This window comes from Aquarana catesbeiana, linkage group LG04, assembly GCF_042186555.1.
Source record: "Aquarana catesbeiana isolate 2022-GZ linkage group LG04, ASM4218655v1, whole genome shotgun sequence".
NCBI lineage: Eukaryota > Metazoa > Chordata > Amphibia > Anura > Ranidae > Aquarana > Aquarana catesbeiana.
In genome coordinates this window covers 691,035,960-691,053,839 of record NC_133327.1, presented here as the reverse complement: position 1 = coordinate 691,053,839, position 17,880 = coordinate 691,035,960, and the positions used below count along the sequence as shown (strand labels likewise).

The 17,880-nt window shown below is 50.9% G+C and overlaps 2 protein-coding genes and 2 non-coding genes across 6 annotated transcripts in view; all 4 read left to right on the top strand.

Annotated features, from left to right (window-relative positions):
- PPP1CB (protein phosphatase 1 catalytic subunit beta) overlaps positions 1 to 17,880 on the top strand; it is a 336,969-nt gene that overhangs the window by 305,004 nt on the left and 14,085 nt on the right. The gene's annotated exons all lie outside the window — the stretch shown is intronic.
- On the top strand, positions 3,191 to 17,313 carry WDR43 (WD repeat domain 43). 2 transcript variants are annotated; one of them, XM_073628796.1, is made up of 6 exons: positions 3,191 to 3,488; positions 10,191 to 10,325; positions 11,125 to 11,246; positions 13,212 to 13,332; positions 14,503 to 14,601; positions 17,245 to 17,313. In XM_073628796.1, exons 1-6 carry the CDS (start codon positions 3,264 to 3,266, stop codon positions 17,311 to 17,313), a joined length of 771 nt encoding a protein of 256 aa, XP_073484897.1. In that variant the 5' UTR covers positions 3,191 to 3,263. The 2 variants fall into 2 exon arrangements, 1 of the variants encoding a protein (XP_073484897.1); XR_012244041.1 differs by having other exon boundaries at positions 3,194 to 3,488; positions 14,499 to 14,601; positions 17,245 to 17,294.
- Positions 11,534 to 11,608, top strand: LOC141142067 (small nucleolar RNA SNORD53/SNORD92). Its single transcript, XR_012244312.1, has one exon. It is a non-coding gene; the product is annotated as a small nucleolar RNA SNORD53/SNORD92 (small nucleolar RNA).
- On the top strand, positions 14,106 to 14,183 carry LOC141142068 (small nucleolar RNA SNORD53/SNORD92). Its single transcript, XR_012244313.1, has one exon. It is a non-coding gene; the product is annotated as a small nucleolar RNA SNORD53/SNORD92 (small nucleolar RNA).

The window sequence follows — 17,880 nt, the reverse complement described above, 5'->3', positions numbered from 1 at the left end:
ATAGTGAGGATACACTGAGAAGAGGGGAAGTGGACATCTTGTTACACCCACCGGAGTTTTACATTTTACACTTTTATTTTATTTATTATTATTTCAGGTACTTGTAGAGCGCCGTCAATTTATACAGCACTTTACATATACATTGTACATTCACATTGGTCCCGCCCCTCAAGGAGCTTCCAATCTACGGTCCCCAACTCACATTCATATACTGGGGACAATTTAGACAGAAGCCGATTAACCTCCCAGCATGTCTTTGTAGTGTGGGAGGAAACCGGAGAAAACCCACGAGGGGAGAGCATGCAAACTCCAGGCAGGTAGTGTCATAGTTGGGATTTGAACCAGCAACCCTTTTTACTACTAGGTGAGAGTGCTACACACTACACCACTGTGCCGCCCACTACACCACTGTGCCACCCACTACACCACTGTGCCGCCCACTACACCGCTGTGCCGCCCCACTACACCACTGTGCTACACACTACACCACTGTGCCACCCACTACACCACTGTGCAACCCACTACACCACTGTGCCCCCCCCCACTACTGTGCTACCCACTACACCACTGTTCCCCCCACTGCACTACCCACTACACCACTGTGCTACCCACTACACCACTGTGCTACACACTACACCACTGTGCAACCCACTACACCACTGTGCCCCCCACTACACTACTGTGCTACCCACTACACCACTGTGCCCCCCACTACACCACTGTGCCGCCCACTACACCACTGTGCCCCCCCCACTACACCACTGTGCCGCCCACTACACCACTGTGCTACCCGCTACACCACTGTGCGACCCACTACACCACTGTGCCCCCCCACTACACCACTGTGCCACCCACTACACCACTGTGCCCCCCACTACACCACTGTGCCGCCCACTACACCACTGTGCGACCCACTACACCACTGTGCCCCCCCCACTACACCACTGTGCCACCCACTGTGCCGCCCACTAAACCACTGTGCTACCCGCTACACCACTGTGCGACCCACTACACCACTGTGCTACCCACTACACCACTGTGCCACCCACTACACCACTGTGCTACCCACTACACCACTGTGCCGCCCACTACACCACTGTGCCGCCCACTACACCACTGTGCGACCCACTACACCATTGTGCCGCCCACTAAACCACTGTGCCACCCACTAAACCACTGTGCCACCCACTACACCACTGTGCCACCCACTACACCACTGTGCCACCCACTACACCACTGTGCTACCCACTACACCACTGTGCCACCTACTACACCACTGTGCCACCCACTACACCACTGTGCCCCCCCCCACTACACCACTGTGCCCCCCCCCACTACACCACTGTGCCCCTCACTACACCACTGTGCTACCCACTACACCACTGTGCTCCCCACTACACCACTGTGCCGCCCACTACACCACTGTGCCGACCCGATTTTTAACAGTAAACTCATCTTATATAGTGAAATACAGGACTTCATCGGACTGTTTTTTTATGTTGAATTTTAAAAGCAGCGGCAAGCCTGCTCATCTCACAGGTTTGCTAATCTGACAGAACACCGCTACTTTAAAAATTCAACATCAAACCAGTCAGACGAAGTTCTCAGTCCTGTATGTCACGATAAAAAATCACTTTACTGTTAAAAATAAGTGTAAAATACAAAACTCCGGGGGGGGGGGGGGGGGATGTACCAAGATGTCTGCTTACCCCCTTCTCAGTGTATCCTTACTATGGAGGAGTGCGGGGGGTAGCAAGATGGCGGCGAGGGAACGTCACTTCCATTAAACATTCCGACGGGTCGCCGAATCTGATGAAACAGGGGCACTGATAGGGTGGCATTGATTGGCAGGACTGATAACCAGTGCCCTGATGATCTGTGTACATGTCCCCGTCACATGTGCCATTTCACCTGTGTTTTATCAGATTCAGCGACCCATCAGTATGTGTAACGGAAGTGACGTTTCGTCGCCACCATCTTGCTACACCCTGCACTCCTCCATAGTATGGATACACTGAGAGGGGGGAAAGCGGACATCTTGTTACACCCACCGGAGTTTTGCTTTTTACACTTATTTTTAACAGTAAAGTGAGTTTATATCATGAAATACGGGACTGAGAACTCCGTCTGATTGGTTAGATGTTGAATTTTAAAAGTAGCGGCGAGCCTGCGGATCTCACAGGTTTACTAATCTGACAGAAGTTCGCTGCTTTTAAAATCTAAACATTCATACAGAGTTCTCAGTCCCGTATTTCACGATATAAACTCAGTTTACTGTTAAAAATAAGTGTAAAAAGCAAAACTCCGGTGGGTGTAACAAGATGTCCGCTTTCCCCCCTCTCAGTGTATCCTTACTATGGAGGAGTGCGGGGTGTAGGAAGATGGCAGCGACAGAACGTCACTTCCGTTACACATTCTGACGGGTCCCGAATCTGACGAAACCCCGGCTCTGCTTTCCTCGCACTGTGATTGGCCCTTTACCCTGATCTGTGCTGGGTCCGAGGCACACAGTGATCACAGATGTGACCGCGCTGTATCTGTCATTCCGGTATGGTGCGGTCGGCAAGAGGATAAAGCGTATTTTTTTCCTGAAAACTTGCGTTTGATAAACAGCTGCGCAAATATTCTATGACATAAAAAAAAATCCCAACAACCACCATTTTATTCTCTGGGGTCTCTGCTTTCAGAAAACATCTCACATATTGGGGGTTCTCACTCATTTTCTGGGACCATTAATGGAAGAGGCAGGAATCGCCCCAACCGGCAGGCGGGTGTCTATGACATTCGGGAAGTATGGGGTCCCATAGTGAAGGAGATTAGAGTGTGAGCTCCTGTGGTTCTGGAGAAGGTCGGTCCATTTCTATATATCGGTGGTCGGTGACCGGTCCTCTTGGCTCGGGACTGTCATCACCACGTGAAGGCAGCGTGCTCTCCCCTGTGCTGGAGAAGTGACATGTGTTATACTTCCATAAAACAAACATGTCTGCGATCACGCGCTATGAATCCGGCGATGTCCGCCATGTTCTCGGAGCCCTCCTCCCAGTACTATCAGTAGGAATGGGCTCCACCATCATGGCCGCCGCCGCGGAGACACCGCGCGTCCTATAAGTCGGCCTCTATAGACGGAGCCCCGCCCAGCGTGACTCTGCTAGGCGAATGGCCGACGTCCCCTCCGGGGAGGCGTGGCGCGGGAACGAAGCCCCTCCCCCGAGCGTCGTGCGCATGCTCCATCCTTAAAGACATGGTCCGGATCGGAGGGAGGAATGGCGGCGGCTGCAGCGGGCGGCGTGTACGAGGCGCTTCCCCCCGCCAGCGCCTTCACCCCGGGGAGGAGAGATCTGCTGGCCGTGTCCGGCCTGGACGGGAGGATCACCGTGTGGGACAGCCGAGGAGGGGGAGGGGAGCTCCGCCGGGAGTACGTGCCTTCCGCTCACCTCTCCGCCACCTGTACATGCCTGGCCTGGGGGGGCCCCAACCGAGGGGGGCAGGTGAGATCCGGTCTGTGTATGGGGGGGCCCAACTGAGGGGGGGCAGGTGAGATCTGGTCTGTGTATGGGGGGGCCCAACCGAGGGGGGCAGGTGAGATCCGGTCTGTGTATGGGGGGCCCCAACCGAGGGGGGCAGGTGAGATCCGGTCTGTGTATGGGGGGGCCCAACTGAGGGGGGCAGGTGAGATCTGGTCTGTGTATGGGGGGGCCCAACTGAGGGGGGCAGGTGAGATCTGGTCTGTGTATGGGGGGGCCCCAACCGAGGGGGGCGGGTGAGATCCGGTCTGTGTATGGGGGGGCCCAACCGAGGGGGGCGGGTGAGATCCGGTCTGTGTATGGGGGGGCCCCAACTGAGGGGGGCAGGTGAGATCCAGTCTGTGTATGGGGGGGGCCCCAACCGAGGGGGGGCAGGTGAGATCCGGTCTGTGTATGGGGGGGCCCAACTGAGGGGGGGCAGGTGAGATCTGGTCTGTGTATGGGGGGGCCCAACTGAGGGGGGCAGGTGAGATCTGGTCTGTGTATGGGGGGGGCCCCAACCGAGGGGGGCGGGTGAGATCCGGTCTGTGTATGGGGGGGCCCAACCGAGGGGGGCGGGTGAGATCCGGTCTGTGTATGGGGGGGCCCAACCGAGGGGGGCGGGTGAGATCCGGTCTGTGTATGGGGGGGCCCAACCGAGGGGGGCAGGTGAGATCCAGTCTGTGTATGGGGGGGCCCAACTGAGGGGGGCAGGTGAGATCCAGTCTGTGTATGGGGGGGCCCAACCGAGGGGGGTGGGTGAGATCTGGTCTGTGTATGGGGGGGCCCAACTGAGGGGGGCAGGTGAGATCCAGTCTGTGTATGGGGGGGGCCCCAACCGAGGGGGGCAGGTGAGACACCCAGTCTGTGTATGGGGGGGCCCAACTGAGGGGGGCAGGTGAGATCCAGTCTGTGTATGGGGGGGCCCCAACCGAGGGGGGCAGGTGAGACACCCAGTCTGTGTATGGGGGGGCCCCAACCGAGGGGGGGCGGGTGAGATCCGGTCTGTGTATGGGGGGCCCCAACCGAAGGGGGGCGGGTGAGATCCGGTCTGTGTATGGGGGGGCCCCAACCGAAGGGGGGCGGGTGAGATCCGGTCTGTGTATGGGGGGGCCCCAACCGAAGGGGGGGCGGGTGAGATCCGGTCTGTGTATGGGGGGGCCCCAACCGAAGGGGGGCGGGTGAGATCCGGTCTGTGTATGGGGGGGGCCCCAACCGAAGGGGGGCGGGTGAGATCCGGTCTGTGTATGGGGGGGGGCCCCAACCGAAGGGGGGGCGGGTGAGATCCGGTCTGTGTATGGGGGGGGCCCCCAACCGAAGGGGGGCGGGTGAGATCCGGTCTGTGTGTGGGGGGGCCCAACCGAAGGGGGGCGGGTGAGATCCGGTCTGTGTGTGGGGGGGGCCCCCAACCGCAGGGAAGTTAGGTGGGTGATTGTTGGGGAGTCAGAACATTGTCGGGGGGGGGTACATGGGGGTGCTGTGTGTGTATAGGGGGGGGGATCACATGTTGTGTTACATTGTAATAAGATGTCTCTTTTGAAGTCCTAGTTGTGGGACATATTACATGTGAGGACGGTGATCACATGTTTTATATTAGTTACAATGTAATCAGATGTCCTTTTATAGCGATATTATAAAGTGACATCTTATTACAATGTAACACACATGTGATCTCTCCATACACACATGTAACATGTCCCATCCCCCCAGGAGATACACTGATGTGATCAGACTGACATCTCATGTGGGGGGGAGGGGTATCTGTCACATGTTCTGTTTGTTACATTGTAATAAGATGTCTCTTCTTCTATCACATCTCATCCTATCTTTGTAGAAATGACATCTTATTACAATGTAACAAACAGAACTTCTGATCCCGACATTCACACATCTGAGGCCTGAAATTTACATAAAACCCCCAAAACATGAGAGATTTTATGACAGCAGACACCCTAGAGAATAAAATGGTGGTAGTGCCAATTTTTTTGTTACAGTATTACAAGGGAACTCAACATTTCAGTAAATAAAGTTAATTTTAGGATCGCAGAAAACCATACATCACTCCAATTTATTTGTATTTTTTTGGTAAAATATAAAAGAATGAAGTTGCATCGAGTAAATTCCTAACATGCTAAACCTTACATTTGTGTGAACTCCTGGAATGGTGACAGTTCAGTTCCCATAATATATTCCATAGGAAGCAATACAAACTCCACCACTCAGGTAACTCCCAGCCACAATCCACGTCCTAACCCTCCAGAGAGGAGCCTCGGGGGCCGGCTAATGCTTGTATAGGTAGAAGTGGATGAAAAGGTCTGGACAGCCGCACACCGGGAGACATTTCATAGCTCTATGAGTGAAGCACTTCGTTTAGATGTGAAACGCGTCAGCTGTTTCTCTGTACCGCCTTGCCGTGGTGCCCTGTGTACTTCATGATTCTGTTCTACGAATAAAAGGCATGAAATGTCTTCCGGTGTGCGGCTGTCCAGACTTTTTCATCCACTTCTACCCATATATTCCATAGGCGACGCTTTACAAGCCCCCTATAGGTCATCAGTTTAGTGTTACGGGGGAGGTCTGGCGCTTTTCTTAACTTTTTTTTTTTTGTTTCCATCACATAGGGAACAAAAGTCCCCTATCTGGTGTTTTTTTTTTTTTTTTGTTTTTTTTTTGGGGGGGGGGGGGGCGACATGTCTTTAATGAGACATCCAGGGTCTTACAGACCCCCAATATCTCCTCTGTGCTCCACTGACTGTAATGCACATCACACCGCTTTACATCCTTTGCCGGTCTTGATGAGCGGTGAGGGGACCCGGAAGTGATGTCTTGAGCGGTGGGGGGGCACCCGGAAGTGTTGTCATGAGCGGTGGGGGGCACCCGGAAGTGATGTCATGAGCGGTGGGGGGGCCCGGAAGTGATGTCATGAGCGGTGGGGGGCACCCGGAAGTGTTGTCATGAGCGGTGGGGGGCACCCGGAAGTGTTGTCATGAGCGGTGGGGGGCACCCGGAAGTGTTGTCATGAGCGGTGGGGGGCACCCGGAAGTGTTGTCATGAGCGGTGGGGGGCACCCGGAAGTGTTGTCATGAGCGGTGGGGGGCACCCGGAAGTGTTGTCATGAGCGGTGGGGGGCACCCGGAAGTGTTGTCATGAGCGGTGGGGGGCACCCGGAAGTGTTGTCATGAGCGGTGGGGGGCACCCGGAAGTGTTGTCATGAGCGGTGGGGGGCACCCGGAAGTGTTGTCATGAGCGGTGGGGGGCACCCGGAAGTGTTGTCATGAGCGGTGGGGGGCACCCGGAAGTGTTGTCATGAGCGGTGGGGGGCACCCGGAAGTGATGTCATGAGCGGTGGGGGGCACCCGGAAGTGTTGTCATGAGCGGTGGGGGGCACCCGGAAGTGTTGTCATGAGCGGTGGGGGGCACCCGGAAGTGTTGTCATGAGCGGTGGGGGGCAACCGGAAGTGTTGTCATGAGCGGTGGGGGGCAACCGGAAGTGTTGTCATGAGCGGTGGGGGGGCAACCGGAAGTGTTGTCATGAGCGGTGGGGGGCACCCGGAAGTGATGTCATGAGCGGTGGGGGGCACCCGGAAGTGTTCTCTTGAGCGGTGGGGGGACCCGGAAGTGATGTCATGAGCGGTGGGGGGCACCCGGAAGTGTTGTCTTGAGCGGTGGGGGGACCCGGAAGTGTTGTCTTGAGCGGTGGGGGGCACCCGGAAGTGTTGTCTTGAGCGGTGGGGGGCACCCGGAAGTGTTGTCTTGAGCGGTGGGGGGCACCCGGACGTGTTGTCTTGAGCGGTGGGGGGCACCCGGAAGTGATGTCTTGAGCGGTGGGGGGCACCCGGAAGTGTTGTCTTGAGCGGTGGGGGGCACCCGGAAGTGTTGTCATGAGCGGTGGGGGGCACCCGGAAGTGTTGTCATGAGCGGTGGGGGGCACCCGGAAGTGTTGTCATGAGCGGTGGGGGGCACCCGGAAGTGTTGTCATGAGCGGTGGGGGGGCACCCGGAAGTGTTGTCATGCACGTCACTTCTGGGTCAGGAGAAAGAAGGGGAGGAGAGAGGATGTGTCCGCCCTCCTCTATCGGGCATCACCCGCTATGCCGGTGCCTCTGATGGGCAATTGGGGGCACTTTACCCCGGGGTGTGTGGAATCATTGAGGTGTCGGGATGTCTGTCTGACAAGTAAACCCGGCTGTTTGCCCACAGAAGGCTGAAAGTTAAAATAAGAAAAAACCAATCTGCCCATCGCCCGGAATGACGTGTTCTGGTCGTCGGGCGATGGGAATTGCACATCTCTGCTGACTCTACATGGAACTATCTGATCAAATGATTCATCTCATTGGAGTTATTAGAATGATGTGTTCAATGTCATCAATTGTATACAAAACAATCGATTTTTGTGTCTTCCCTCCCCCACACCTGGTCATGTGTGACCTCATATATTGTGGCAGTGCTTGTCATTTGGGGGCGGGGTCTCCTGTGATGGGGATGGGGGGGGGGGGGGGTCTCGTGTAATGGATTTGGGGAGGGGGGGGGGGGGGTCTCGTGTAATGGATTTGGGGAGGGGGGGGGGGTCTCGTGTAATAGGTTTGAGGATGGGGAGGGGGGGGGGTCTCGTGTAATAGGTTTGGGGAGGGGGGGGGGGGTCTTGTGTAATAGGTTTGGGGATGGGAGGAGGGGTGGTCTCGTGTAATAGGTTTGAGGATGGGGGGGGGGGGGTCTCGTGTAATAGGTTTGAGGATGGGGGGGGGGTCTCGTGTAATAGGTTTGAGGATGGGGGGGGGGGGTCTCGTGTAATAGGTTTGAGGATGGGGGGGGGGGGGGTCTCGTGTAATAGGTTTGAGGATGGGGGGGGGGGTCTCGTGTAATAGGTTTGAGGATGGGGGGGGGGGGTCTCGTGTAATAGGTTTGGGTTGGGAGGAGGGGGGGGTCTCGTGTGATAGATTTGGGGAGGGGGGGGTGTCTCGTATAATGGATTTGGGGAGGGGGCTCCTATGATCACATGACATATCAGTGTTTGGAGGGGGGGATGTAACATGTCAGGATGTGGTCACATCTCGTACAGTAGAAGTGTGGGTGGGGGAGGGGCGGATGGTGTTGGATGCAGAGTCCCGGTCTCGGTTCAGCAATCTCTAAACGTTTCATGTTTTCGGATACATTGTATGAAATGTTTCCATGGTAGACTCGTTCTCATTTTGTTCTCCTCGTCCTTGTAAAGTGAACATTGTATCACAATCGCAGAGCCTGCTGATTCTTCACCCATCCCCCCCCCCCCCCCCATATGTAATAACCTGGTGATACACATTACTAAAAACCTAAGATTCCTCCCGCAGCACCCAGACAAGGGGGCATCACTGGCCTTCCAGATCCTGAGAGTTCCACATCTCTTGCTAACTGGCAACCCTCGGCCCCCCTTGGTGTGTCACCATAGAATGTAGGGTGACAACGTTGCTGTGAATTCACTGCAGGAATTTAGTGTTGTCACCCTGCTGGAGGAAGTCCTTTCCCTCATTCCAATCAGCTGATCTTCTGACATTTTGTCAGTAATTAGAATTTGATATTCTCGGAGGAGTTGATACAGAAATCAGTTTTTAGTAATTTCTTCCTCTGTCTTCTTCCTATTCCGTGTTTTTTCTTCTTCTCTCGGATTCGCTCCATGGAAATGACGTTCCCAATATACAGATTTATAGTTTGGAGCACGATGGGAAAGGAGTTGGATTTCAGGAGGAGAGCTCAGTAATCAGGACATGGACCCCCCCCCTGTTTACACCAGTGGTCTCCAAACTGCGGCCCGGGGGGTGGTAAATGTGGCCCTTCGCTTGCCTTTATACAGCCTTGGGGGGGGGGGGGCACTCCTCCCGCTGACGCCAGGGGCGGGGGTCCGCCAATAATTTCCCTAATACCAAAGATGGGACATTTCCTACTCCCACTGGCCATGGTCCAGCCCCCCTAAAACCTGAAGGACAGTAAACTGGCCCCCCCTTTTTTTTTTTTTTTTTGTACAGAAAGTTTTGGGGGAGACCCCCCCCCCCCCCCCCTCCCGATTTACACCACTACATAGCACTGCAGACCTGTGCGCTGATGTCGCTGGGAAGCTGTGCCGACCTCCTTCGGCTGGATACATAGTAATAAAAGGATGAATTTCCCATCCTGGGGGATGGTCTTCTGCAGTCATGTAAGCAAAAGCCTGGGCATTGGGTCATGTGAACAAGAAAGAACCGCTGCTCCAGGTGTATAAAGATGAGGCTGATTGGAGGATCTTGCAGAGTGCTAGCCCCGCCTCCGTGGGAAACTTGGAAAGAAATGGCTGCACATCCAGAACTTCCGATTGCCTATTATTTTGTTTCACAAAGACAACACCGAAGACACCAAATTGTAGACGCGTTTCACACATCTTGTGCTTAATCATTAGATGATATGATTAAGCACAAGATGTATGTGTGAAACGCGTCTATGCGACCAGTTTGGTGTTATCTTTGTGAACATAATAAAAGGCAATTGGAAGTTATGGATGTGCAGCCCTTTCTTTCTTTCCATTGGTTCATGTGATCTCTGCTGAAAGGGGCGGGCCCTTCACACTGGCTGAGATCACATGACGGGGGGGATGGGTCGGAGGAAGACATTGAATGTATATGGGGTGAACATTCTATATACACAGCTCGGTGGAATGAAACAGATCTGTCGCTTATTTTAGGAAAGTCATCAGAAAAAGAAGAGGAAATCGGAAGCGGTTGATAAAGACGGAAAATACGACCTCCTCGCCATCGGCACGGCGACCGGCACCATATTTTTATACAGCGTCATCAAAGGGGAACTACAAAGCAAATTGGTGAGTTTTTCTGTTTTGCCTTTTCTTGAAGTGTTACTCCGCCCGGAAACATATCTTCAGTGAGTGAGTGAGAAAACATTGGCTGGGATCGCTCGCCGCGATCGGCGCCGGTCTCTCCGCCCACAGCCAATGAGTTAAGAAATCTGAACCCGGGAACTAATATTAAATGCATTGCAGCTTACCAGGGGGCTTCATTGGTTTTCTTTTTTTTATTCAGGCTAAAAACAGTTTCAGCAGCTACAGAAAATACCTGTTGATCCTGCCAGAAATCCTGTGTCCTTCCTGAACTGAAAACGGGAACAATGTTCTCCTCCCTCCTCAAATCTTCCATATAATGGAGGTGAAAAGGGGGGGGGGGGCTGGGTGACAAACAAGGCTCCCTCCATACAGTTCAGTAGGTTTTGTAACCCTCACCCATTACCTGGTGGTTTTAAAAAAAAAAAGGGGGGGGGGGGGGGGGGGGGGGAGTGGTAAAAATAATGTAATGTACCCACCACAAATAAGGAGTGGTGAGCTGCAATATGATTTTTTTCATGGGTATGAATTTCAGATGTAGCCCCAGTAAATGTGGGGGGGTCAGTGTGGGGTCTCCGCTATCTACCTGCTCAGGGCTGCTACACGATGTGGTCTCTGCCTGTTCCTGAGATAGCGAGATCATGGCGGACATTACCGAGTTGGCCTGTCTGTGTGTGACATGCCGATTATTAAATGTCTGCAACATTCTCCTTGGGGACCCCCCAAATCCCCCCAACACTGATCTATTTAAAGGGCTCCAAGTTTTATTTTATATTTTTTCCAGGTTGGTGGCCACGACAGCCGAGTAAACTGCATCAGGTGGCATCAGGACAGCGCTTGTCTGTACAGTTGTTCAGAAGACAAACACATCATAGAATGGAACACACAGACCTGCAAAGTGAAATGGTGAGTGGAGGAGGGGATCCGAACCCCGGAACAAGAATATTACCAGTCCGTAGATGTGGTGGAGTGATCTTCCAGGCTCCGTTATTTTCACCTGGTAACGAGGCTCCCTCACTATATACTGTATCTATGGTGGTTGGAGCCCCAACAGCATTCTCATAGAGAGAGCTGGAACTATGTAATGAAGTGCCGGAGTTTTATCAGCTGATTTCCTGGCACTACACTAGAACTATAAACACCCTCCCCCCCCAATCCCTATACCCGGAGGAGGAGCGAGGTGATTGGACGGAGCGCTGTGATGATATGGAATGGTTTCGCTTATTTCTGATTAAGAAATGGTGAATCTCTCTTGGCTGTCTGAGCGACTTCCCGCCATTTGTCCGATCGTCCTGTCCCTGCGATAGAACATGGTGTTCCTTCCATCCTTCAATAGAGCATAATGTTCCCTCCCTGTAATAGAGCATAGTGACCCTTCCATCCTTCCTTCCCTGTAATAGAGCATAGTGCTCCTTCCATCCTTCCTTCCCTGTAATAGAGCATAGTGTTCCTTCCATCCTTCCTCCCTGTAATAGAGCATAGTGTACCTTCCATCCTTCCTCCCTGTAATAGAGCATAGTGCTCCTTCCATCCTTCCTTCCTCCCTGTAATAGAGCATAGTGCTCCTTCCATCCTTCCTTCCTTCCCTGTAATAGAGCATAGTGTACCTTCCATCCTTCCTCCCTGTAATAGAGCATAGTGTTCCTTCCATCCATCCTTCCTCCCTGTAATAGAGCATAGTGTACCTTCCATCCTTCCTCCCTGTAATAGAGCATAGTGCTCCTTCCATCCTTCCTTCCTCCCTGTAATAGAGCATAGTGTTCCTTCCTCCCTGTAATAGAGCATAGTGTTCCTTCCATCCTTCCTCCCTGTAATAGAGCATAGTGTTCCTTCCATCCTTCCTCCCTAGAGCATAGTGTTCCTTCCTCCCTGTAATAGAGCATAGTGTACCTTCCATCCTTCCACCCTGTAATAGGGCATAGTGTTCCTTCCATCCTTCCACCTGTAATAGAGCATAGTGTACCTTCCATCCTTCCTCCCTGTAATAGAGCATAGTGCTCCTTCCATCCTTCCTCCCTGTAATAGAGCATAGTGTTCCTTCCATCCTTCCTCCCTGTAATAGAGCATAGTGTTCCTTCCATCCTTCCACCCTGTAATAGAGCATAGTGTACCTTCCATCCTTCCTCCCTGTAATAGAGCATAGTGTTCCTTCCATCCTTCCTCCCTGTAATAGAGCATAGTGTACCTTCCATCCTTCCACCCTGTAATAGGGCATAGTGTACCTTCCATCCTTCCACCCTGTAATAGGGCATAGTGTTCCTTCCATCCTTCCTCCCTGTAATAGACCATAGTGTTCCTTCCATTCTTCCTCCCTGTAATAGAGCATAGTGTACCTTCCATCCTTCCACCCTGTAATAGGGCATAGTGTTCCTTCCATCCTTCCTCCCTGTAATAGAGCATAGTGTACCTTCCTTCCTCCCTGTAATAGAGCATAGTGTACCTTCCCATCCTTCCACCCTGTAATAGGGCATAGTGTTCCTTCCATCCTTCCACCCTGTAATAGAGCATAGTGTTCCTTCCACCCTGTAATATAAGTGACCCTGCCTTGTAACATTGTATATACTTCCTTCCTACTATAGATACTATTACAAAGGAGGGTTGTCATGTTACAAGGAAGGAAATGAATGGATACTATTTCCTTTCTTCCTACACTGACCCTTCCTTGTAAAATTGGTTCTCTTCCTTATTGCAATATAATAGTGACCCTTCCTTCCTTCCTTCCTTCCTTCCTTCCTTCTTCCTTCCTTCCTTCCTTCCTTCCTTCCTTCCTTCCTTCCTTCCTTCCTTCCTTCCTTCCTTCCTTCCTTCCTTCCTTCCTTCCTTCCTGTAATATAACATGGTAACTTTATTTTATTCCCCTCCTTTTTGCAGCAAATGGAAAGGAGACAATGGCGGGGTCAGCTGTTTGTGTATAAGTCCAGATGGAAAAATGTTGCTGTCTGCGGGGCGGACGATCAAACTGTGGGACCTGGAAACTAAAAACCTGACCAGGGTAAGTCTCACCGACTGGCAATATGCAGATCTTGGCAGGACACAGATCATCATTGGCGTTGCGTCATTTGCTCAAAGCTGAACTGCAAGAAGCCAAATAGCTTCATGTATACGGGGCCCTCTACTGGCCAAAGAAATTGTGACCCGAACACCTCACCAGCCAGATCCTCCACCTGTCTTCTGAGCTGGAAACTGCCTCCAGCTAACTGATTGGACAATCAAGGAGCAGCGGTACATAGATGGGATCTTCTGCTCACTTCACTCTCCTGTTTGGAGTGCTGCATTGATGGCACCTACAGTGTGGCCGGAGTTTAGATTTAAGGCCTCATTCACTCTTGCAAATGCCATCGCCGATTTACATGCGAGAAACGTACCGGGGGGAGGGGGGTTTCCCAGTGATCAGATGCAGAAGGAAGCCCCATTGAAATGGAAGGGCCTCTGCAGGGGCCATGTGATCTCTCGTGGAGCGATTTACCTGTGGACGATCGGTGCTGGACGTAGTCTGCATCCGGGGCTGATTGCTCCATGGGCAGTTACATGTGAGTGGCCACAATTATTTGGGGGTGGGGTCAGCTTCCTCCCTCATCATCTAATTACTAGAAACCCCCCCCGCTATCAGTAAGGATCCCGTTCCCAATGTCAAAAAGGTTCAACTCGTTTCCACTTCATTTAAAAAAAAAAAAAAAAAAGGGCTGAAATTGTAGATCAGGGAGGGTCCTGTCAGTGCAGAGATGGAGGGGATGTAGGGACGGTGGAAGGGTTTAGTACTGGTGTGTGCGGTGATGATCTCCAAAAATGTGGTTTCAATTCTCTGAATCCAGTGAAGACATTTCCTTGGCTGAGTCTGAGCGCCACCAGTCACCCAACCCCCCCCCCTCCCCGGGCTGTCCTCATTCATATCTGCTTGTAAGAGGGTCACCACCAGATAACCAGGGGGGCACCACCCCCCACCACGTTTAATATTGATGACAAATTTAGTGTTAATTTCATCAAAATGAACACTGGATAACACGTGCATCACCAACCACATGGCATTGGGGGAGGGTTCACCATACCACGTTCACCACTTCTGCCGCACAGGTGTCATCTGAAGGTGACGTATTCCTGTAATAAGACGTATTTTGGATTTGTATTGTTCGACCTGTAAACAAGCGCTGTATGTTCTAGGCAGGTCCGGACTGACAAGAAAGAGAAGAACGCGGTTCTGTCCTTCACCCTCTCAGAGTCTCCGGTGGCTGTAGACCTGGCGCCCTCCCTCAGCAAAGATGAGGTAAGACTCCTCGATTATTCCCTTCTTGGGGGAGTCCCTGCTATCCGCTCTCTTGAAGCCCTTACACTGTGCAGTCTCTGCTTCTACTCAAGATGGCCAGATCAAGGACAGAGGGCATAGGGAGGTGGGCACACCATAGGTGGGGCACGAGGCAGGGGGTGGGGGGGCTGCGCACCATAGGGTGAGGCAAGAGGTACTGCACACCCTGGGGGGACAGCACAGTCCAGCCGGTCTGCACATGCCATATCCAATGTCCCCCACAGCCACAAGAACTGGGTTATGTAACTGGTGAAGCAGTTTCCATACATAAAAACCCGTTTAACTTGCAGGACACAGGAACTATATAGGCCCGGTCGCCCACTTCACCAACAAGGAGAAGATTGGTAAACTGGGCGGCTTGCTTGGTCTGTTAGATTTTCCCCAACAGTTATCAGTGGCCTTTCAAGACTGGACCATGTGACAAAAGCAACCTGCTTCAATATGGCGTTCACAAGGAGAGTTGGGCCCTGGCACTTTACATGAACTGACCCCCATCTGATGGTTTGTTGGATCATTGTGCCAATTCTAGATTGGATGTACACCTGAGAACCATAAACTGCAGGTTATTGTATTGGATGATGTTCTCTGACTGTTCTGTGTATTATGTGAATAAGATTTATATCTGTACTAAGTGATGAGTGCAACGCACCCCTCGTGACAAATTAAATCGTGGCGCTATTTACAAAAAAAACTTTTTAACCACCTTCTATGGTGAAAAGTGAATCTAACGAACACCCCTTCAATGGTGTATATCTAAATCTAGTGCAAATCACCTTACAACCAAGAAATTATTATATGGATGTGTATAATAGATATGTAGTGAAAATATCCTATTAAAAATTCCACAAAAAATCAACACCAAAATAACTCATACATCACGTGACTAAGTGTCAATATTACTCAAGTGCTAATATCATACAATCCCCAAAAGAGAATATATATATATATATATATATATATATATTACTGAATGAGATAAGAAAATATAGCAATCTCTAACACCTGAAAGTGCAGAAAAAAAGTGTCCGTGATCAAAAACAACTTATATTGTGCAAAAATGAGTCCTTCAGTTATAGGAGTGTGAATTCTTGTAATGCAATCTTCCACCACACCTCTGTGTTCAGTGTCACTTTCCCTATGGACAGCCACTCACCAGCTCCTCATGCCTCCACTTTCGTGTGAGGCTTAAAAGGCATAGATGATTGCTGCTACTGGCAAGGGTTAAATCATATCCATCCGGAGGATCGTTCCATATAGAAATAGAAAAAACTCCCAATAGTGTAAAAACATAAACACTTTAATGATTACCACTGCAAATCACACTTCAACAGTTCCACTCACATTGTGTATAAAATATATTAGCACAGCAAACTCCACAGCACTCTGTTCGATGTAATATTAACCAGCAGCTAGGATCCACCTTATAGGGGGTGTGCGGTCACGGCGGACCCTCTAGCAATCAGCGTATAGGAAGTATCTCACACCCTCTCCCCGCTTGCTTCCTAGATTGGCATACCGTCTTCCCGCTCGGTGAACCGTATGCCCATCTAAAAAGCGCCTGTCTATGTTAGTCTATGGCTTCATGCCCACCTAGGCGTTTTTTGAGCTGCAAGTGGCATAGGCGTTTTTAAGCTGTAAAAAAAACCCAGGACCAGTGGGTTCTGAAAGACGTTTTTCAGCTGTAAAAACACTCTAACGCTGAAAAACGCTCAAAAACGTCATTCACCAACGTTTTTTTAGCGTTTTTGATCCATTGAAAAAAAAAAAAAGCGCTCAAAAACCGCTAAACGCGGAAAAACGCTCCAAACGCTAAAAAACGCTATTGCAAAAACGCTCAAAGCTGAAAAAAGTTTAAAAAAATCACTGCAAAGATACTGGCGTTTTCATAACGTTTTTTTTAACAGCCTGTGTGCATGAGGGCTATAAGTTGTTTTTGCTCACAATCACGGACACTTTTTTTTTTTTTTTTTTTCTGCACTTTCAGGTGTTAATTAGAGATTGCTATATTTTTTTATCTCACTCAGTGTGTGTGTGTGTGTGTGTGTGTATGTGTATGTGTGTGTATATATATATTATATATATATATTCTTTTGGGGATTGTATGATATTAGCACTTGAGTAATATTGACACTTAGTCACGTGATGTATGAGTTATTTTGGTGTTGATTTTTTGTGGAATTTTTAATAGGATATTTTCACTACATATCTATTATACACATCCATATAATAATTTCTTGGTTGTAAGGTGATTTGCACTAGATTTAGATATACACCATTGAAGGGGTGTTCGTTAGATTCACTTTTCACCATAGAAGGTGGATAAAAAGTTTTTTTTTTTTTTTTTTTTTTGTAAATGGCGCCACGATTTAATTTGTCAGGAGGGGTGCGTTGCACTCATCACTTAGTACAGATATAAATCTTATTCACATTATTTACTCACACTAAGTGGCAGCTATAGGTAGGTGTTGTTAACCGGGTGTATTACCATCCAGGAGAACTATCCAAGGCGCAGTGGGGGTTGACCTAGTATAGGGAGGATATTTGATCTCGGACAACCGTACGTTTATGTTCTGTGTATTAATCTCTTGTATTGATCTCCTGCAGCCTATGAAGCTGGCCGTGGTGTGCCGCGATGGACAGATGCACTTATTCCGGCACATATTAAATGGGTAAGTTACAGGCTGGAGAGGGTATAGAGGACTCTTTGCCCCCAGTAGTCCTCATGTGAATGGAAAGGCACACATGTATTCCCGTGTTCTCCAGTTGCACGTTCTCCGGTTTGGTTAAAGCCCAACTCCAAAAAAAGTGAAAAATTCCCTGAGGGGTCCCCCAGACTGGAACGGTTAACTGCTCACCTAGGTATAGGGGCCTTATTAAAGAAGACTTGGTCCTCTGCGCTGCTACACTGGTCTCCTCAGTGGTTTCTCCCCCATGCCCTTGTGGTCTAATGTCCTGTTGTCGGGACCAATGGGCTCCATAGTTGTGCATTAGATGTGATGCCAAGAGACAGTCCACCATTGGAATACGGGAGAGTGCTGAAGTTGTGGTCGAGGTTTGTCTAGTCGGTTGATTTTTCTTCCTTCCCTCCACGTCTCCAACCATCCCTCCCTTCCTCCCTCCACGGCTCCAACCATCCCTCCCTTCCTCCCTGCACGGCTCCAACCATCCCTCCCTTCCTCCCTGCACGGCTCCAACCATCCCTCCCTTCCTCCCTGCACGGCTCCAACCATCCCTCCCTTC

Coding starts and splice junctions, on each gene's coding strand:
- WDR43 (XM_073628796.1), top strand. CDS start 3,264: ATGGCGGCGGCTGCAGCGGGCGGCGTGTACGAGGCGCTTCCCCCCGCC. Junction 13,333..14,502: donor AAACTAAAAACCTGACCAGG/GTAAGTCTCACC, acceptor TGTTCTAGGCAG/GTCCGGACTGACAAGAAAGA. Junction 14,602..17,244: donor CCTCCCTCAGCAAAGATGAG/GTAAGACTCCTC, acceptor GATCTCCTGCAG/CCTATGAAGCTGGCCGTGGT.